Source organism: Benincasa hispida, chromosome 8 (assembly GCF_027475165.1).
Source record: "Benincasa hispida cultivar pf3 chromosome 8, pf3_genome.v1.1, whole genome shotgun sequence".
NCBI classification, from domain to species: Eukaryota; Viridiplantae; Streptophyta; class Magnoliopsida; order Cucurbitales; family Cucurbitaceae; genus Benincasa; species Benincasa hispida.
Genome location: NC_143485.1, coordinates 11,563,892 through 11,582,338, shown reverse-complemented (window position 1 = coordinate 11,582,338; position 18,447 = coordinate 11,563,892). Strand labels below are relative to the sequence as shown.

At 34.5% G+C, this 18,447-nt stretch overlaps 1 protein-coding gene across 2 annotated transcripts; it reads left to right on the top strand.

The window, feature by feature from the left end:
• Positions 1-1,686: 1,686 nt before the first annotated feature.
• UBP5 (ubiquitin-specific protease 5) lies at positions 1,687-16,499 on the top strand. 2 transcript variants are annotated; one of them, XM_039038416.2, is made up of 14 exons: positions 1,687-1,818; positions 2,011-2,168; positions 2,918-3,172; positions 5,134-5,278; positions 5,381-5,440; positions 5,550-5,645; positions 7,233-7,640; positions 8,752-8,892; positions 8,969-9,139; positions 11,532-11,789; positions 12,241-12,389; positions 12,700-13,257; positions 14,104-14,377; positions 14,829-16,499. In XM_039038416.2, exons 2-14 carry the CDS (start codon positions 2,029-2,031, stop codon positions 14,994-14,996), a joined length of 2,823 nt encoding a protein of 940 aa, XP_038894344.1. In that variant the 5' UTR covers positions 1,687-1,818; positions 2,011-2,028; the 3' UTR covers positions 14,997-16,499. The 2 variants fall into 2 exon arrangements, with proteins under 2 accessions (XP_038894344.1, XP_038894343.1); XM_039038415.2 differs by having other exon boundaries at positions 1,701-1,843.
• Positions 16,500-18,447: the final 1,948 nt, after the last annotated feature.

Here is an 18,447-nt window from a genome sequence, read left to right as displayed (position 1 = left end):
AACTACCTTCACACAAGCAACTTTGTGACATACTTCGATGATCACCATCGTATTGCCAACTCCGATGACCAACTCTCGCCTTCGGAAACTACATCCGATGACAACTCCAACGACTAACTTTTGACGACCACCTTTGCACAACAACTTCAGTGACCACCTTCATGTGGCCAACTCTGGCAACCAATTACAGGCTCTGACAATAACTCAACGACCAACTCCCACGACCACTTTCCCACAAAGCAACTCCATCGACCAACTCTAAGTTATGGCAACCACCTTCAAGGACAACTTCGACAAAGACAACCTTCGATAATTAACTCCGATGACAATCACATTTGACAACCAACACTAACATTCATTTCAAGTGATCAACTTTGGCGAAGACCACCTCTAATGAACCTTTATTGACTACATATTTTTAATTCGTGTACAAATAATATGTTCTAAGATCATTAAAGTATATTGTAAGGTTGTTGGTTATATATATAATAGTATCTTGTCAACGTTAAATGTAATATTTATACGTCGAAGGGTGATTACTAAAAGAAAAATTGTGCTAATCTTTTATTTTTTGTTTCCAAACTAATTGCACATGTCCTCCAACAATTAGTTTAAGGTACGTTAGTTTTAAGTTCGGAGTAGACTTTTTATAACCTGAATTTTGTTTAACCGTTAGGGAAGAATTTGTGTGTATTGAGTGTTATTCATTGCTATGCATTACTTTTACATGTATATAGACATTTTTGTAGACATTATTATTTCATTTGTAAGCGACAAATTAGACTCAACCATAAAATTCAACTATAAAAAATGTTTGCACGAAAAAAGTTTGCATAAAAAAAATTATTTTATTGTATAAGTGTATAATGCACAGAATCAAATACCTGCGGAAAAAAAAAAAGGACAAAAAAAGAAAAGAAATCATTAGCCATAATAATTAAAATTCATACTTTCCCAAATGTCTAAACAACAAGATACATTTTTTTTTTTAAATTAACATTTATGGTTGAGTTATAATTAATTGAAATATCAAGGATTAGGAAATGGATAAAATGTTCATTATATTGGAATATGACATGTATTTGGATACGTAAAATAAAATTATTATATAATTAAGTGTTCAAATTGTGTGGTGAAAAATATGTTACATTTTCAAGAAGGAAAAACAAGAAGTTGTTCAATTTTTAAGATTACCCGATGTTCATGATTGATGACAAAATAGTTGTGAAAGTTGAAAAGTTTTTATTTCTTTGGAATATGTTTGGTATTTAGGAATGGAAAAAATATGTTGCGTAATCAATGTCATGTTTACCGTAATTAAAAGGTAATAAGTCAATAGTAATTTAAAAAGTGAACCCCATTTGATTTTGGTGGTATTATTTACTTGTGTATATTAACACATGAGACCCACTTCCAAATCTATAATCAACAAATGTAAATTGATTGACAAGCAGAGCATGTCCAATTTTATTGCGTTTGAAAAATACATCGTATCATTGTGATTATCATTATTATTACTATTTTAGAGAAATAATAGTTATTTTTGACATATTTACTGTTATTATTATCATTACCATAATATAGTTAATTTAACTTTTCAAACAATAATTACCGACTCAAATAAATTCGGAATCAAATGCCTTCCCAAAAGGTCTATTCTACAAATCTCTCATTACTTTGCCTTAATTCCGTATGACTCGGTTTCGAAGAAAATAAAAAACGTATGAACCCGGTCCGAGCTAAGTTTGATTTCCTGGGAAGGCAATTTGGGCGATTCAACCATCGTCAAGGCGATTCAGCTTGCTTTGCTCAGAACTGGTCTGTTCATCAAACAAGGGTTTGGGTAACTAGCACGAGATAGATTGAATTTTAAAGTCATATTCTTCGTAAATGAAAGAAAATTTGCACACGTTTAATTTTTTTGGTTACTGAGAAAATATCAGTAAAAATCGTTCGGGAATTCCAAAATTTTCCACCTTGAATTCGAAGCATTTCTTCTCTGAATCTCAGAGGAAAGGAGTCGGGAAGATGGCTGAAGTCTCTATGTGTAGCAGTAGTGGCTGCACGGAGCTCACTCCAGAAGAAGAGAGGATTATGATTAGAGACATTGCTTTGGCTGCTGAAGCTAATACTAAAGAGGGTGACATCTTTTATTTAATCACTCAAAGGTTCTCCCTCCTCCACTTTTCTTAAATCCGTTACAATTTTCAAAGTTATGAATTACTTCTCTCTAATTTTATTAATGGGATTTTAAGAGTACTTATGGAAACTTCATGTTGTCTAATAATTCATAGAAAGCTATGCAATGGATTCTTTGCTAGATTTCAGAAAGTGGGTATTTGGCTGAGAATTCTTAAATTTATGGACAATTTATGTTTGAAACGTTTTTCATATCCACCCTTACTCTGTTGTTGTTCTGGTTCTTCCCCCACCCATCTGGTTCTTCCTGCTTTGAGGATCCTATATGCAAGTATCAGGGCCAATATGTATGCATATGTTTTGCTTGCTGGGAAATAGAATGTGAAAGTTTTGTTCGCCTCTAATGATGTTCCACAATTTATACAAATTTCATTGTGCAGTCATCTAGGCCCAATCTTTGCTCTCTCTCTCTCTCTCTCTGTCACTGGGGGAATGAATGTGAAAGACTTACCATTTAATGTGAAAAGTGATATTTTTGTCTTATTGTTATGGTTGGAGTAAGCTGGAGCAATAAAAGAAATCGGTTTAACTCAGAGCTTGCTTCTCATTGGAATATTTTCTTTTGGTTTAAGAAAATCTTATAGTAAGTGGGTTTTGCATGGTTTGCTTTTTATGGTCTGTAAGAATCGGCATTTTCATTTAACTTTCAGATATCATATAGTTATCTCACCCAAGCAATTGACAAACATATTCTAATGATTGGATGTTACTGTAACAGATGGTGGCAACACTGGATTGAATATGTCAACCAAGACCAACCGATTAATGCAAATGATGGATCCTCTTTTGCAGAAATTTACGATTCATTTGGTTCAAGCATGTTAAAAAGACCTGCTAATATTGATAACTCTGACCTAATTTATGATGCCGTGTCAGAGGACTCTAGTGCGAGCATTGAAATACATGATACTCTTTTAGAAGGTCGTGACTATGTTCTGCTTCCACAAGAAGTGTGGAACCAACTATACTTGTGGTGAGTCATTAAAAAAAGGGATTTTGGACATTGAAACGTTGGTTGTTCATAATAGTAAAAATGAAAATAACTTGTAGTCATTGGGTTTGAACGGGGAAACCATAGATCTTATGTGTCCTGTTTCTTGTTACTGAAGATTTTTTTTTGACTTAACCAATGCGACTTTCTAAGAAACTAGGCTCTGCCATGTGTGTCTGAGCTGGATCATAGAGTATTTCTTGTGGTGAATCAGTTGAAAAAGGATCTTAGCCATAAAAACATTAGTTTCGCTAAAGCCCTCAATGATTATGAGAACAATTATAGGCTTTTTGGTCTTTTATTTTGTTTGGTTAATTTATAATATATAGTCCATTTTTATGAAGGCTTTTCATCAAGAGTACAAAAGTAAGAATTTAAGTCCATTCATTGAGAGTTAAGGGTTTGAAGAGGTTCGAAGAGGGGAAAGGTAAGGGGTCACATCTGATTAGATGGGAGGTTATTGAGAGACCGGTGTCCTTTGGGGGTCTTGAAGTTGGGAATATTAGGGTGCGAAACAAAACTCTGTTAGCCAAATGGCTGTGGCGTTTTCCTTCTCAGCCTAATTCTTTGTGGCGCAGGATCATTGCTAGTAAACATGGCCCTCATCCTTTCGAGTGGTTGTCCAAGGGGGTCAAAGGTACTAACCAGAAATTGTGGAAAAATATTGCGAAATAGCTCCCTTCTTTTGTTCCCTTGATCCTTTGTGTGGTGGGGGGAGGGGAGGGACATGTACTTCTGGGAAGATCACTATGTGGGGGAGAGACCCTCTTTGTGCTTGGTTCCCTCATTTGTATCATCTGTCGTCCCTCAAAAATCATTTTGTTATCGACTTTCTTGGGTGGGTTGGGAGCTTGTATGCCTCTTCTTGTGAGTTCCCTTGCTCTCTTTCTAATAGAGAGGCGATGTAGGTGGTTGCTCTTTTTTCTTCACTTGAGGGTCACCCCTTTAAAAGAGGGAGAAGGGACATTAGATTCTGGAGCCTCAATCATTTGAAAGGGTTCTCATGCAAGTCTCTCTTTCAGTATTTGGTTTATCCTTCTCTCGTTGGTGTGTCGGTCTTTAAGTTACTTTGGAGGATTAAGATCCCTAGGAAGGTGAGGTTCTTTACCTGGCAAGTTCTTCATAGCCTTGCTAACACAATGGACCGACTTGTGAGGAAGCTACCTTCACTTGTTCGGCCTTTTTATTGTATCCTTTGTCAGAACGGGGAGGAAGGCTTGGATCATATTCTCCGGTGACGTGATTTTGCGAGTAGTATTTGAGAGTCCTTCCTTTAGATGTTTGGTTTGATGTATGTTCGTCATAGTCGTGTTAACACTATAATCGAGGAGTTCCTCCTCAATCCGCTTTTTCGGGAGAAGGGTCATTTTTATGGCTTGCAGGGGTGTGTGCGATTATTTGGGTTTTATGGGGTGAGCGGAGTGGAAGAGTGTTTAGGGTTTTGGAAAGGGATCCTATGGAGATTTGGTCCCTCGTTTGTTTTCATGTCTCTTGGTAGACACTTGTAATATTCAGAGTTTTGTTCTTTACTTAGGTGTTTTGTTTTCTTCTCACTCCCTTGTGGAGTTTGTATCATTCAACTTGTCTATATCTTAAGTTTTGTTTCTTGATTCACTTACAAAACTTGGGCTTTTAATTGATACAATAATTAGTTTAAGGTCTCAAGTGATTCAACCCCTACTTTAGGGTATAAATAAATTTTCCTTATTAATTATGGATTAATTAATAATTAAATGGGGGAAAATCTATTTAAAGACTAAATATACTTGAGAGGGATTAAGAAAGGTGGATCCTCTCAAGCCAGTTTTACACGTACTGTTATTTATGAACTTTTTTCCTTACAAGAAAACTAACTGTTTAGATTCTTTAATCTAGTCTTCTTTTATTGTTGAAATCCATACGAACCATCTTATGAGTTAGTCAAATCTTTTGGTTGGTTTTAGGTATGGTGGTGGTCCAAAACTGGCACGGAAAGTAATTAGTGCAGGTCTTTCCCAAACTGAATTGGCTGTTGAAGTATATCCTCTACGCCTCCAATTATTAGAGGTGCCAAAGGGTGACCGCTCCACAATAAGAATAAGCAAGAAGGTATTATGATGGTCTACCACTTTGTTCAGTTGCCATCGTCTCAATTCTGTTGAAATTGTTTACCAGTTGATTTTAGTTAAAAATTTAATATTTATTTGGCAGGAGACAATTGGCGAGCTTCACAGACGAGCTTGTGAAATTTTTGATCTTAACTTGGAACAAGTAAAGTTCATATGACCCTGCCACATTCAGAGTCTTCCATTTCTAACTCTTTTTTCAAATAGACGTTTGTTTGTTTCATTTAAATCCAAGTATTCACTACTTTAACCAGGTATGCATTTGGGATTACTATGGCCACAGAAAACATGCTTTAATGAATGACATGGATAAAACTCTTGATGATGCTAACATTCAGATGGATCAGGATGTAAGTCTTCCCACTGTAACTACTTTTCTTGGACGTATTTTTTTCTTTTTCATTAATTTTGGTTGATAGTTTGGAATAAACGTGATTTTTTTTGGAAATTTGGGTTGTTTATCTATCTGTGTAGACTTGTGGATGAGTGGCCTTTTATCTTAATTATTTATTTGTTTGTTGGAGAAACAATTGCTTTTATTGCAAAGGAAAGAATATAAGAGCATACAAACAAACCAAGTGTGCAAAAATCCCGCTGAAAAAAGGGGTTCCAACTAAGTAAAAAGTTACCTAAAGAAAAAGAGAAACATGGAACCTCACCAAGGACCAAACTTTACTAGGGCCCTTTTCTATACCTCTAGACACTTGGGCTTTTACTAAGTAAAAAGTTGTTGAGGTGCTTAACCGTTGGCTTTTAAAAGGCAGGGCTAGGATTTTGTGTATTGTACAGCTCAGACACTTTTTCGGGAAATTTGTTTGGAAAGAAATCATAGGACATTTGAGGAAAAAACAACCGATCTCAATATTTTCTGTAACAATGTAAAAATCACCTCCTCTTGGTAGGGTTTTCTTTGTTACTTCACTTGGGGAGGGGGTTATCTCTTTCCCCGGCTGTGAGGATGTGACCTCCTTTTCTATCTTCTTTGGGTTTCTAATTTAAAAAAAATTTGAAAGAAATAAAGAAATCCAGCCTATCTGGAATACCTGGAAGCAAAGGTATACAAGTTTGGGTTTTTTTTTTTTGTTTTGTTTAATAAATAAATAAATAAATAAATAAATTAATAAAAAAATAAAAAAATAAAAAAAGGAATAAGATTTTCCATTGATATAATGAAAAGAGTCTAATGCTAAAAAGACAAGATACTATAACAAAGAAAATACAAGGAAAGTAATACATTAACTAAACCAAATAGATAAAAGCATTCCAGTTCAAGCAAATGTCCTGAATGGAGTAAGTGAGAATCGAAAAAATAAATAAGTGGTCTATCTTGTGCTTCTCTTTTTTTTCCCCCTCTTTTTTAATCATTAGTTTTTCTGTTTATCCTATCATTAATTTAGAACTATCTGTTTCTCTAGTCCATACAACACGTGAAAGCATTTGAAATAAGTGGCCTTGTAAGATCATTCTGTTTTTACAAACATTGGATGATATAGGCTGAGTTGTAAATTCAAAATATCATTCTGATGCTTGTTGACTGTGGGTATTGATAACCGAGTTGCAAATTTTGACTTGTCATTTCCTTTGAAATCTAATAGGTTAATGGAAGTTCATAAACTTCGCTTTTCCAAGTATCTTGTTTATGTAGAGTTTCATGATTGTGAATTATTGTTGATTAGGCCATTTGGCCATTTCAACTTTCAGCTGGCAAAAATTATTATTTCTATATTTCCACATTGCTTTATTAGAGACTTGTGACATCCTGGAATTCGGATGGTCACATCGTTTTGCACACTACTTTGCAAGATTTATTAGATTCGATGGAATCTCTTGTACTTTGAATTTCTTGAGAGCATTTATTGCCAACTGAAATCTTATTTTCTTATTTTCTTTTTTTATTAGAACCCTTCTTGAAACCTTTTCATTCTTCATTTGGTTAGATTCTTGTGGAGATTATAAACCATGGAAATCACAATGCATTGGGTGGCTGTGCAAGTTACGTTCAAGATAATGGAACAACCGACAAGGAAGCTACATCTACTCATTTAGAGCCTTCTAAGTCAAACTTAATCAGTGCAGGAGGCATGTCTAACAAGGGGGCGTCTAAAACAGAAGTAGTGCAGAGCCAGAACCCGACTTCTTCAATTAAAGAGTTGGATAATACATACGGGCAAAGTGGTGTTAGTACGAGAGGATCTTCTTGTGGTTTAACAGGGTTGTTAAATCTTGGTAATACTTGTTTCATGAATAGTGCAATTCAATGCCTTGTCCACACACCTGAGTTCGCTAGATATTTTCGTGAGGATTATCACCAGGAGATTAACTGGCAGAATCCGTTGGGCATGGTTGTAAGTTTCGTGTGCATTTCAGATTTGTGAAACCTAGACTTATGTTAATGAATTTGTCTTGATTACAATAGTAAAGCCTGCAAGGTTTAACTTCACTAATCACTACTCAATTGTTTGACCCTTTTCCATACTCTCTATTGTTTTTTAATTCTTGGAGTCATAGTTTTGAGTTCTCAACCCCTTCCCCCTGTTTACAAATGCTATGAGTATAAGACTATATATGAAATTCCTAGAAAAAAGTAAAGTCTTATCTTATATTAAAAAGTTCCTTACGAGAAATGGAAAAGCAACTATGGTTTCTTGTAGAGGACTCTTCTCTTTGTTTCTGCATTGTTTCTAGGTAGGACAGAATGTCTCACCCGCACCAAGGTGAGGCATTTTGGATAAGGACATCAGGGAATGCAGAACCTCCCATCTAGAAAATAAAAAAAGAGAGAAAATGTTTTTTTGGTTCTGGGTTATTGTGCATGAATTGGTTATATACTAAGTAGTTCAGGACACAGGTGTAATATGACGCAGATTTGGTGACAATTTATTTTTCTAAAGATTAGGACATTGACTTGGCTATAATGCATTTATTAAAAATGCAATTGAATATTTTTGTACATTCCAGTGAATTAATTTTTTTTTCTTCTAATTTATGGTATTTACATTTGGAAGGCTGATTTAAGTGATGAAAGGAAGTTGGTTTAGCTAATTGCATATTCTTCAATAATGAAATGCCTAATAGTAAAAGATTTGAAGAAATTCAAAAACACATTTTTCTTAGTGATTAACACTTTATAAAAGAAAAAAATGTAAGATTGGTTAAAAACCAAGGATGACTTTTTAAAACTATATGATCCAACAAGTGTTGAAGTTTCAAGTATTTGACATGTATCCAATAAGTGTCTAGTATGTGTCCTTAGGTTCTGTCTTGCCTACCCTCTCTCTGCCTGAAGCAATTTCTTTGTTCTTTTGAGTACAAGAATTTTCGTGTTTTGATGCTTATATTAATGCTTTAAAAATTATATGTTTGAAATTTAGAATCAGCCATTTACTGATATTCATATGGTGTCGTGCTAATTTTTTTTGTTTTATTTACTCCGCTAAATTGAAGTTGTATACACAGGGTGAGCTTGCCATGGCATTTGGTGACTTGCTTAGAAAGCTATGGGCTCCTGGCCGAACATCTGTTGCTCCTCGTCCATTTAAAGCAAAGCTTGCTCGTTTTGCACCCCAATTTAGTGGATATAATCAGCATGATTCCCAGGTTTATTGCTCATGTAATCTTTACTATTTTCACAAATCATTGCATTGGATCAAGAAATCAAGAAGTTTTATTGCAGGAACTTCTAGCATTTCTGCTTGATGGTTTACATGAAGATCTGAATCGTGTAAAGCACAAACCCTATATTAAGTCCAGAGATGCAGATGGAAGACCTGATGAAGAAGTTGCTGATGAATATTGGGCGAACCACATTGCTCGTAATGACTCCATAATTGTCGATGTGTGCCAAGTGTGTAAAATTACTTATTTCCACTGCAAGCTCTTTTTTAATATATATTTTTTAAACTTCTCTAATATTAGATAACATGAGATTCCTTCTCAAGATTAATTGGCATTGAGAGGACTAGCCCATGTATTTCATAAAATTTTGAGGTCCCGTGATTTTTCCAATTACAAAAGATGTACGAGAGGAAGAATCAGTACCCTCCCACTGGAGATCAGTACTAATTGAGAAACAAAAAGGAGTCAAATTTGGAAGTTCTCAAATAGGAATATTCTCTAGTTAATGACCTTACTTGTACAAGTAAAAGATCTGTTGTGTAGGCTGTACAACTATGTCCTCGAGGAACTGGTGTATAGGTTATCAACTATGTCCTTGGGATCTAAGGAATATTCTCTAGTTTGGAGGCTAGTACTGATTGAGAAACAAAAAGGGGTTAAATTTGGAAGTTTTCTCAAATAGGAACATTCTCTAGTTGACGACCTTACTTGTAAAGGATTTGTTGTGTAGGTTGTACAACTATGTCTTCAAGGATCTACAACTATGCCCTTGAGATTTAAGGAATTTTCTCTAGTTAGTATGAAATAAAGAAGAATTCCTATTTAGGATGAATTAAAGAAGAATTATTATATGTTCCCTCTCTGGCTCTTTCTAATGCTAGAAAGCATATGCTATTTTGGTTTCTACAAAATCCACATTTGAATCATACAAAATTTCACTATATCAATGAAACGTCTCGTTCCTTATTTTGAGCATTAGACTTATTTCCTTATTTTGTTCAAAATTTGTGTATTTTGAGTATTAGACTTATTTCATTATATCAATGAAAGGGTTCATTTCCTTTTCAAAAAAAAAAAAAAAAAAAAAAAATCATACAAAATTTCTCTTATTCCTTTCCAACAAAATAAACTAAACCAAAGCACCACAAGATCTGATCAGCAGCACACTCTTGATGTTTGAAGGCAAGACAATTAGGGCCTTAAAAATATCCACCGACCTGCTTCAAAGCTATCTTGCAAACAAATACTTCAAACAGATACAATACCATTTGTATGGCAGTCTGAAGCTTATCAATGAGCAACGGTCCTTTATCACTTGGGAGCCCAAACTTAGACATCTTTGGCATGAGAAAGGAGTCTATTCTCCATGCTAACCTAGATTAAAAAAACAATGTGCCGCCACGTTTGTGTCGTGTTGTATCCGTGTCTTGTAGTCGTATTTGTGGTTCTTAGCTTCCCATTCAGCCTGTTGTCCACTAGAGATTTCTTGCCCAAGCACGGTACTACAACTTTGGAGTGAATACCCAAGGGCTTTTAGCACTTGTTCTATTCTATTATCCATCGTGTACCAACTCTCCAATTATTGCCGTTATGACAAGCACCCTTTGCCTTGATCAGTTTTAGTTTGGAATCTAAATCAATCTAGTAATAAAAGCCAAAATTCTTCTAATGTTAATACCGATTCCTAAGGTCTCGGGGAAGAGGGTTGGTCTAGTTTCAAATCTTGTGTTAACAATTTATTGTAACTATCCTTTTGGCACGGTTCTGATGGATTGATGCCTTTTTGTCCCTTCCTCCCCCCTCCCCTTCTGTAACCAGTTCGCTTTTTGGTGGCTCATATTGTTGAGCTGTTTCTTTATGCCCTTGTTCCACCAAAAAGCGAACTGGAACAAAAATTTCCAAAAGATATGCTAGAATGGGCAAAAGGGTGCTTAGATTTGTGAAAAAAAATGAAGTAGAAAGGACTAATTCCATAAAACGATCAAATGTGGAGGAGGGGTCCATGAAAGAAAATCATTTCGCTCGCCCCAAAGTTGCCAGAAAAATGCTCATGTGAGGGCCAACCTTGTCTTTTTAGTACCACGAAATGGATGACCCACCAAAATAGCAGCAAGAAGATTAAAAAAGAATTGTTAGGAAGTGGCAAAGACCATCCGAAAGCCTCCAACAAAACAGCATCCAAAAGCCTCTCAATATCCTTCTGCTGGAGTTATTGATTAGCTCTCTGTTCTGTAATGTTTACTTATTTTCATGGATAATCTCTATAAGGTTGTATTTACTATCCTTGTTTTTTTTTTAAAAAAAATTTCTCTTTCACTTCATTTTGAAGTTTGTTTTTCTTGAACATTTATTCATTTCCATTATATCAATGAGAAGTTGTTTCTAATTCAAAAAATTGTTGACTTTTAGTAAATAGAACAGGATTCTGTCGGAGCCATCCCCATGTCAGCATGTCTAGCTTCCTCTTAGTCTATGCAATTTTATTTTATGATAATTGATACCAAAAAAAATTTTCTTGGGTTATTCTGTTCATCTCATTCTCTTGCATATTTTCTGCTTGTTGTACCTTTATTTCAAGACTGCTTTAACGTTTATTAATCTGATTATCCCTCACTTTACAGGGCCAATACAAATCAACTTTAGTCTGTCCCGTGTGCAATAAAGTTTCTGTCACTTTTGATCCCTTCATGTATCTCTCATTACCACTCCAGTCAACCACCACCCGTACTATGACAGTGACTGTTTTTACTAGTGATGGAAGTAAGCGTCCATCAACTTTAACTGTCACTGTACCAAAACAGGGCCGCTGTAGGGATCTAATACAGGCACTTAACGGCACTTGTTCATTGAGGCACAGCGAGAAGCTTCTGTTGGCGGAGGTTTGTAGCATTTTATGCATAAATTTGTTACCTGTGCTCATATAAATATAGAACTTATTCTATTTCTTTCACAAGCACGTGGACACCAATGTTTATGTGAAGTCAGGCTTCAATAATGATTTGCATAGGCTTCGATTACTGCTGATTTTTAATTTTGTTTTCCCAATCATTCAACCCTTGCATGTTTATGTTCAACATTTATGCTTTGGCTGCTTTGGTTCCTTGGTTGTTCTTCTTAATGGAAGTCTTCTGATGCGTACTTGGAGAGTGACAGTGACCAAAATTGTTTCCCATCATCTTAAATTCCCAGTTTTGAGTGTATGAAACATATAAGTATACCAAGCCAAGAGATTATGAGTTATATAATGTAAAAAAGTGCATTAGTACAGGTGAATACCGGCATGTTTGCAATTTATTTACTTATTTTTGTTTGGAAATGTCTCCTATGTAGGTGAGAGATCATTTGATTCAGAGGTTTCTGGAAGATCCACTGATATTATTGTCCACAATTAGAGATGATGACCATATTGCTGCCTACAAGATTCCAAAGTTGACTAAGAATACTAAATATCTTCAATTGGTTCATCGAAGCCAGGAACAGTATGTGCAATTTTCTACCATGTTTTATTGATATTAATGAATGATGCTTCGTGGAAAAAAAAAATGTATTCATGCTTGTGAAGCGAATTAAGCAGTTGCTATTTTTATAATATATTTTTTTTTCCTATCACAGGTTGTAACGTTCATTCTGACTAGTTTTTTTTTGTTGAATGATGAAAGTATCTTTCTCCCAGATTTAGTTGGCGGTGGTATTGGTTATTAGAAATTAGAATGTTTATGTAGTTCATGAATTACTACTACTTAAAGTAGGGAACAATTGTAAATGCTAATCTGCAGTCTTTTGTGTCAGGGTAAATAGTGATGCCCACAAAATGTCTGGATGGAGACCTTTCGGAACTCCTCTAGTGTCAGTAGTCTCATGTGATGGTCCAGTGAAGAAGGACTACCTTCAGAGAATAGTCAAAAGAGCATTGTCTCCAATGGCGAAGGCTGGGACTTTGATGGATACTGATGTATCTGATTCTAGCATGTCACATATAGGAGAAGATCATCATCATCATGACTTTTATGCTGAAACATGCACAAGTTCAATGAATAGCGATGATCCAAAATCTAAAGCTACGGAACCTTTTAAATTACCTCTCCAGTTGTTGAATGAGGAAAATGTTTGCATTGAGCTATCAAGTGGAGAAGAAGCTCTGAAACTACCCCCATCATCATCAGTTCTAGTATATATTGATTGGTCTCAAAAGCTACTAAAGAAGTTTGATACTGGTTACCTAGAAAATTTGCCTGAAGTTTTTAAATCTGGGCCTGTGATGAAAAAACCTAGAACGGAGCCACTCTCCTTGTATTCGTGTTTGGAGTCTTTTCTACGTGAAGAACCACTTGTTCCTGAAGATATGTGGTTAGCTTCTCTATGCTCTCCTCTTCTTCCTGCTGTCTTTTGATATACTCGCATGATTGGAATAATTTGTACAATATGTTACTTGTACTGTTCTTTCATAGAATGAAAGCAAATGTTATATAGAAAAAAGTCATTTTATACTGACTAGACAGTTCCAGGAATATATATGATTGAATTTTTGGGATATCATTCTGCACCTCATGAATGCAAACGGAATTGACAATAATCCTCTTCATAATGTCATAATATTGCTACAAGTCACTTTAATAATTGCTAGGTTACTTCAGAATTCTGTAAATATTATTGTTTATATATATATCTGTGAATATCTAGGCCAGCTTATGCACATCTCGACTAATCTCACGTGACAACCTGTCTGACCTTACAACATTTAGGTGTCAAAGAAACTCGTAGGATATTAAATCCTAGGTTGGTGGCCAATCCTCTTAGCCCTTTATTAAAGGGATGTTGCGTTATTTACCGATGATAGTTTTGTGTAAATATTATTGTTGTGTCAGTATTGAAGCTTCTGTGTAATCTCCCTTTCCCAATTCCCCTTATTTTGACAAGTCTGATCTTCGCTTATTGTTCTCTTTGGTGCAATATATTATCTTCTCATCAAAATAGTACATTAAAAATAAATTATGATATTATGAAGTAACTGTTTCAATGGTTAAAATTGTAGCCATCTTAGCTGAATGCTTACTGAACCTAGTGAACACATACTAGTTTGTCACTTGTATTATGCAGTAATATATTACATGAACTGCTATGTGATTAAGTATTACCTCACCTGGTTTATTAATGTGTATTAATGAAATTTGTTATTGATGTGTATTAATGAAGGTTTTGCCCTCAATGCAAAGAACGACGACAAGCCAGTAAAAAGCTCGACCTTTGGCGGCTTCCAGAAGTGTTAGTCATCCATCTTAAAAGATTCTCATACAGCAGGTCGATGAAGCATAAACTAGAAACATTTGTTAACTTTCCGATACATGACTTTGACTTGACGAATTATGTAGCTAATAAAAATAACTCTCAACGTCAACTGTATGAACTGTACGCTTTAACCAACCATTATGGTAGCATGGGTAGTGGTCACTACACTGCACATATAAAGGTGAGTAGAAATTAGCAAATGTATATTTATTTTTTGACGTTATTATTATTACTATTATACTTAGGCCATTCTTAAGTGCTGCTTGATTGATTTTTAGTTCTTAATTTTAGATATTTGTAATGCAACAGGATTAGGGTAAATTAGGGTATCTTGGTCAAAATTAGGATTATGATTAGTTTTCTTGATTAATTAGGATTAGAATTAATTTGTTTCCTGATTTTCTATAAATAGAGGAAATGTCTCCTTATATTGACAACTTTTAATTCATAATAAAAACTTTTTAAAAAAATCATAACAAAAACTTGAATTTATTATTAGAGATTTCTCTCATTTTTATTTCTTAGGCTACACCAATTAGTTAGTTAATGATACCGTCCTTCCATATATTGTACATCATCATCTTGGTTTCTTACAAATTCAATCCTTATTTTGTTCTTTTTTCTTTGTCTAGCTTATCGACGAAAACAGGTGGTACAGTTTTGATGATAGTCACATATCACTTATAAATGAAGAAGAGGTGAGATCAGCCGCTGCTTACGTCCTTTTCTATCGGCGGGTAAAGACAGAAGATGTATCAGTTAGTAACGGAGTCCAATCATGTGCCTCAACTCAGAAATAGACGTCACTGATCACTGTGCTTATTTTTCTTAAAAATGGGATTGCAGGTATGAGTGCATCGAAACTTTATTGCATATATACCTGCCACTCTTGTTCTGGTTTCAGTAATTCCAGAAGCAAGTGAAAGTTAGAGAAACTGTCCACTATAAGTGGCTGTTTAGCATGTGAACCTGTTGTGAAGTAATGGAAATCACATGGGATATTTGTCCCCATCTTTTCGTAAAAAGAAGAAGAAAAGAAAGAAATTATAGAACCAGAAATCTTAAAACTTCTAATTCGAATTCCAATGCTTTAGCTTTTATACTAAAGCATGCATGCGCTTCCTCATCTTTATGTCTACTAAATCACTGGAGTCAGTGTCTGTAGTTGTACTTGTTTCATCCATTCTTGAAATTCAGCACCCCTTGAGACATTGAACTGATTTTTGCTTCCTTCTAGTAGAATCCTTACGTTTGGTGAATTTCAGATTTTCATTCTTTTAAGAGATTTAAAGCAGAGCTCGGGATGGCTATTAAACTAGATTTGAATTGAAACCCCTTTTGGAAGAACTACTAATTAACCGTTCATTTAAAGCATACGTTGTTTTATGGTGAGTTTGATGACTTTTGAATTGGCTAAATGTATTTTCAGCCACTTCTCAAAATTTTGTGTGTTTAGTTACCTTATAAAGAAATGGTTTTGGACATCTTTAAAACACCATGTCAAGGTACTTTTCGGAGACTACACTCAACTAATGCTTTTAAAAAGTGCGTGTATAAAAGCATTAAGAGATCATCTTCTGTCCTTTTGGGCTCTAGTGGTCCGGCATATGTAAAGATTCGGAAAGTTCGGATCATTTTCTGTGGAGTTAGTTTGTGGAGGTGATTTGGACAGATTCTTGGAGGCTTTTGACGTCTAGACTCTAGATGGCTCGTAACAAACCGTGCAAGCCTTTTGAGATAAAAGAAAGGACTCTCTGGTATGCTGGGTTTTTTGTTTTTTTTGTGGTGTTACAAAGTATCTGCCTCAAAAATATTGGAAGGTTTTCAGAAATGTTTAGAGTTCTTGGGAGGTTTGAGATTACCATTCAACTTAATTCTTTTGAACAGGACCTTCTTTTTATGATTTTATAATTTGTTAGAGCTTTTGTTCTTTGTTTTGGCTCCTTTTGTAGCTCAGAAAAAAGTTAAGTTTCAACAACCAAACTCAATTCTTATCTCCTCCCAAAAAGCATGGCTAGTGTTTAATGGAGTCTCATGGTGTATTAACACTGTCCTGGAAATCCCAATATTAAGCCCCAAAAAAACATGGAATGACTCGACTCTTGAGGCTATCGTTTGATCTTCTATCTGTACGGAAACATGGGGATGCAACCAATATTTGAAGATAACAAAGGGCCTTGATCACTATGGTGTATGGATCATTCTTCTATCCCTATATACTTTACTGCTTATTTGTTTAGACTTATACAAAGTTTGTGGCTGATACTCAATTTATAGTTTCTATATCAATTATGCTTTAGGTACTTCTTCATGTGGGCCTGTTTGTTCTATGTTTTACTCTCAGTTTTGCTCTCATCTGTTAATGGAATATGTATTTTTGAATTTTAATCTCTTTTAGTTGAATTTTCACTATTTTTGATTGTGATAGAATAAACCTGACAATTATTTAAAATTAGCATTCTTCCTTTGAATTAAACCTTTTTTTCCCCTTTTTACTTTTATTTTCAAATTTCTACATATCATTATCATTCGTTCACTAGACAGGTGTTTGACCATTAGATTGGAGTTAAAAACATAATTATCTTTTCAATTAGTCAAAATGAATATAATTTTCTAGTAATGACAGCAATAACTAGATTTTTCTGTTTTTCTTTTTAATTTAATTTAATTTTTTGAGAGTTTACTTTAAGTTGAACAAAGTTTCAGTCTTTAAGAGGTTCAAACCTCTAACTTTTAGGTTGTAACTAAACTTACTTTGACTATATTTAGAGGGGAGTTTTAAGAACAAGAATACGATCAGATGTTTAGCAGGCTAAGAAACTAGGTTACCATTCAAAGATATGTCATTCTATATTGAATAGTAGATGTGGTCATTATCCAATTGAGTTTGAGTTATGCATTTAAACTAAGAAAATTCGGTCACTTCTCTAAGTCTAAGAGATCAATTTGAGCACATCTCTAACTAATTAAAGTATAAATTTTTGACGAAGAGGTATGAGGTTTGAATTTTCACCATTACCTATTGAACATTAAAAGGAAAAAAAAAGAATTTGTAGAAACGTTTTGTGGTTTCCCGATCAAACTAGAAGTTAACAAGGAACCATGCATAGCATTGAGTGGGGAATCAAATACACCCGCTACACCTAACATGTGGAATAGGTGCATAAGGAGTTGTGCTTAGTCTGAAATATAATGATGAAGTCATAAGTATCAGAGATTTTTGGAGGTATACTGTCAGAAAAACTTTGTTGACCAATTGGGTAGATCAAGAAAACAACAGTAGCCGCTGCAACAGGAACTGGATATGCAACAATCCAAGGATGCATATCGATTGTTGGCATATCCAGACGAAAACTAAGTTCTCACTCTTGACCCATGTAACATGCTCACCAAGTAAGAAGTGTTGAACAATTAGTTCATAAGGACCACTATCGTATAACCATTCATCAACGAAAGTAGCTTTCCAAATTGGGTAAAAGTGAAAACCAATAGCTGTAGAAGAAGGGATAATAGCACCAAAAATAATATTGTTTCCGTAAAGTAGAGGTCCAAAAACAGGTTTAGGAATATCATCAATATCTACTGAGGAGCAGTAATGAAGGCAATAATAAATATAGAAGTTATGCAATAAAGTAGGGATAATCAAAATACCAAACCATCCAATATAAAGACGGTTTTCAGTATTTGTTAAAGACGGTTTTCAGTACTTGTTATCTAGTTACATAAGCGACCACATAGGCTTTCGCTCTCGCGTCTCTCTAAAATTGCAGTTACAGTAAAGTCTTGGTTTATTTAAGAAAATGATGAGTTTATTAATCAACAGTATAACGTGACTTATATACTCATGTCAATCGATAACAACATCCATAAATATATAAACATTAGGTGTTGAGCTATACTCATGTCACATTTTATGTTGTGTTTCTAATTCATGTCAATGTGTATGTTTTTTTTGTTGTTGTTGTAATGAATAGTATTTGTTTAATTTTATTTCATTAACTTATGTCTTTTAGTAAAATATTATCCATGTCGAAAACATATATTTATTTGTGTTCTATCACTTTTTCAACCAAAGCACTATAAAAAGCATATAAAAGAGGATCAATGTATGCTACATTTGTAACATGAAAATAGTAATTTATTGATTTAGATAGAAATTGATACTACACTTTGTGTAACTAAAATATTATTGACCTTGGAGATTTTCAGGCTTTTTTTTTTTTCTACTCATTTGATAAGAATATGAGGAAT

Excerpts from the sequence above, each read along its gene's own strand:
- UBP5 (XM_039038415.2), top strand. The coding sequence starts at position 1,724 with ATGAACCCGGTCCGAGCTAAGTTTGATTTCCTGGGAAGGCAATTTGGG. Across the intron at positions 8,893-8,968 it reads ATAATCAGCATGATTCCCAG|GAACTTCTAGCATTTCTGCT; the intron begins GTTTATTGCTCA and ends GTTTTATTGCAG. Across the intron at positions 9,140-11,531 it reads TAATTGTCGATGTGTGCCAA|GGCCAATACAAATCAACTTT; the intron begins GTGTGTAAAATT and ends CTCACTTTACAG.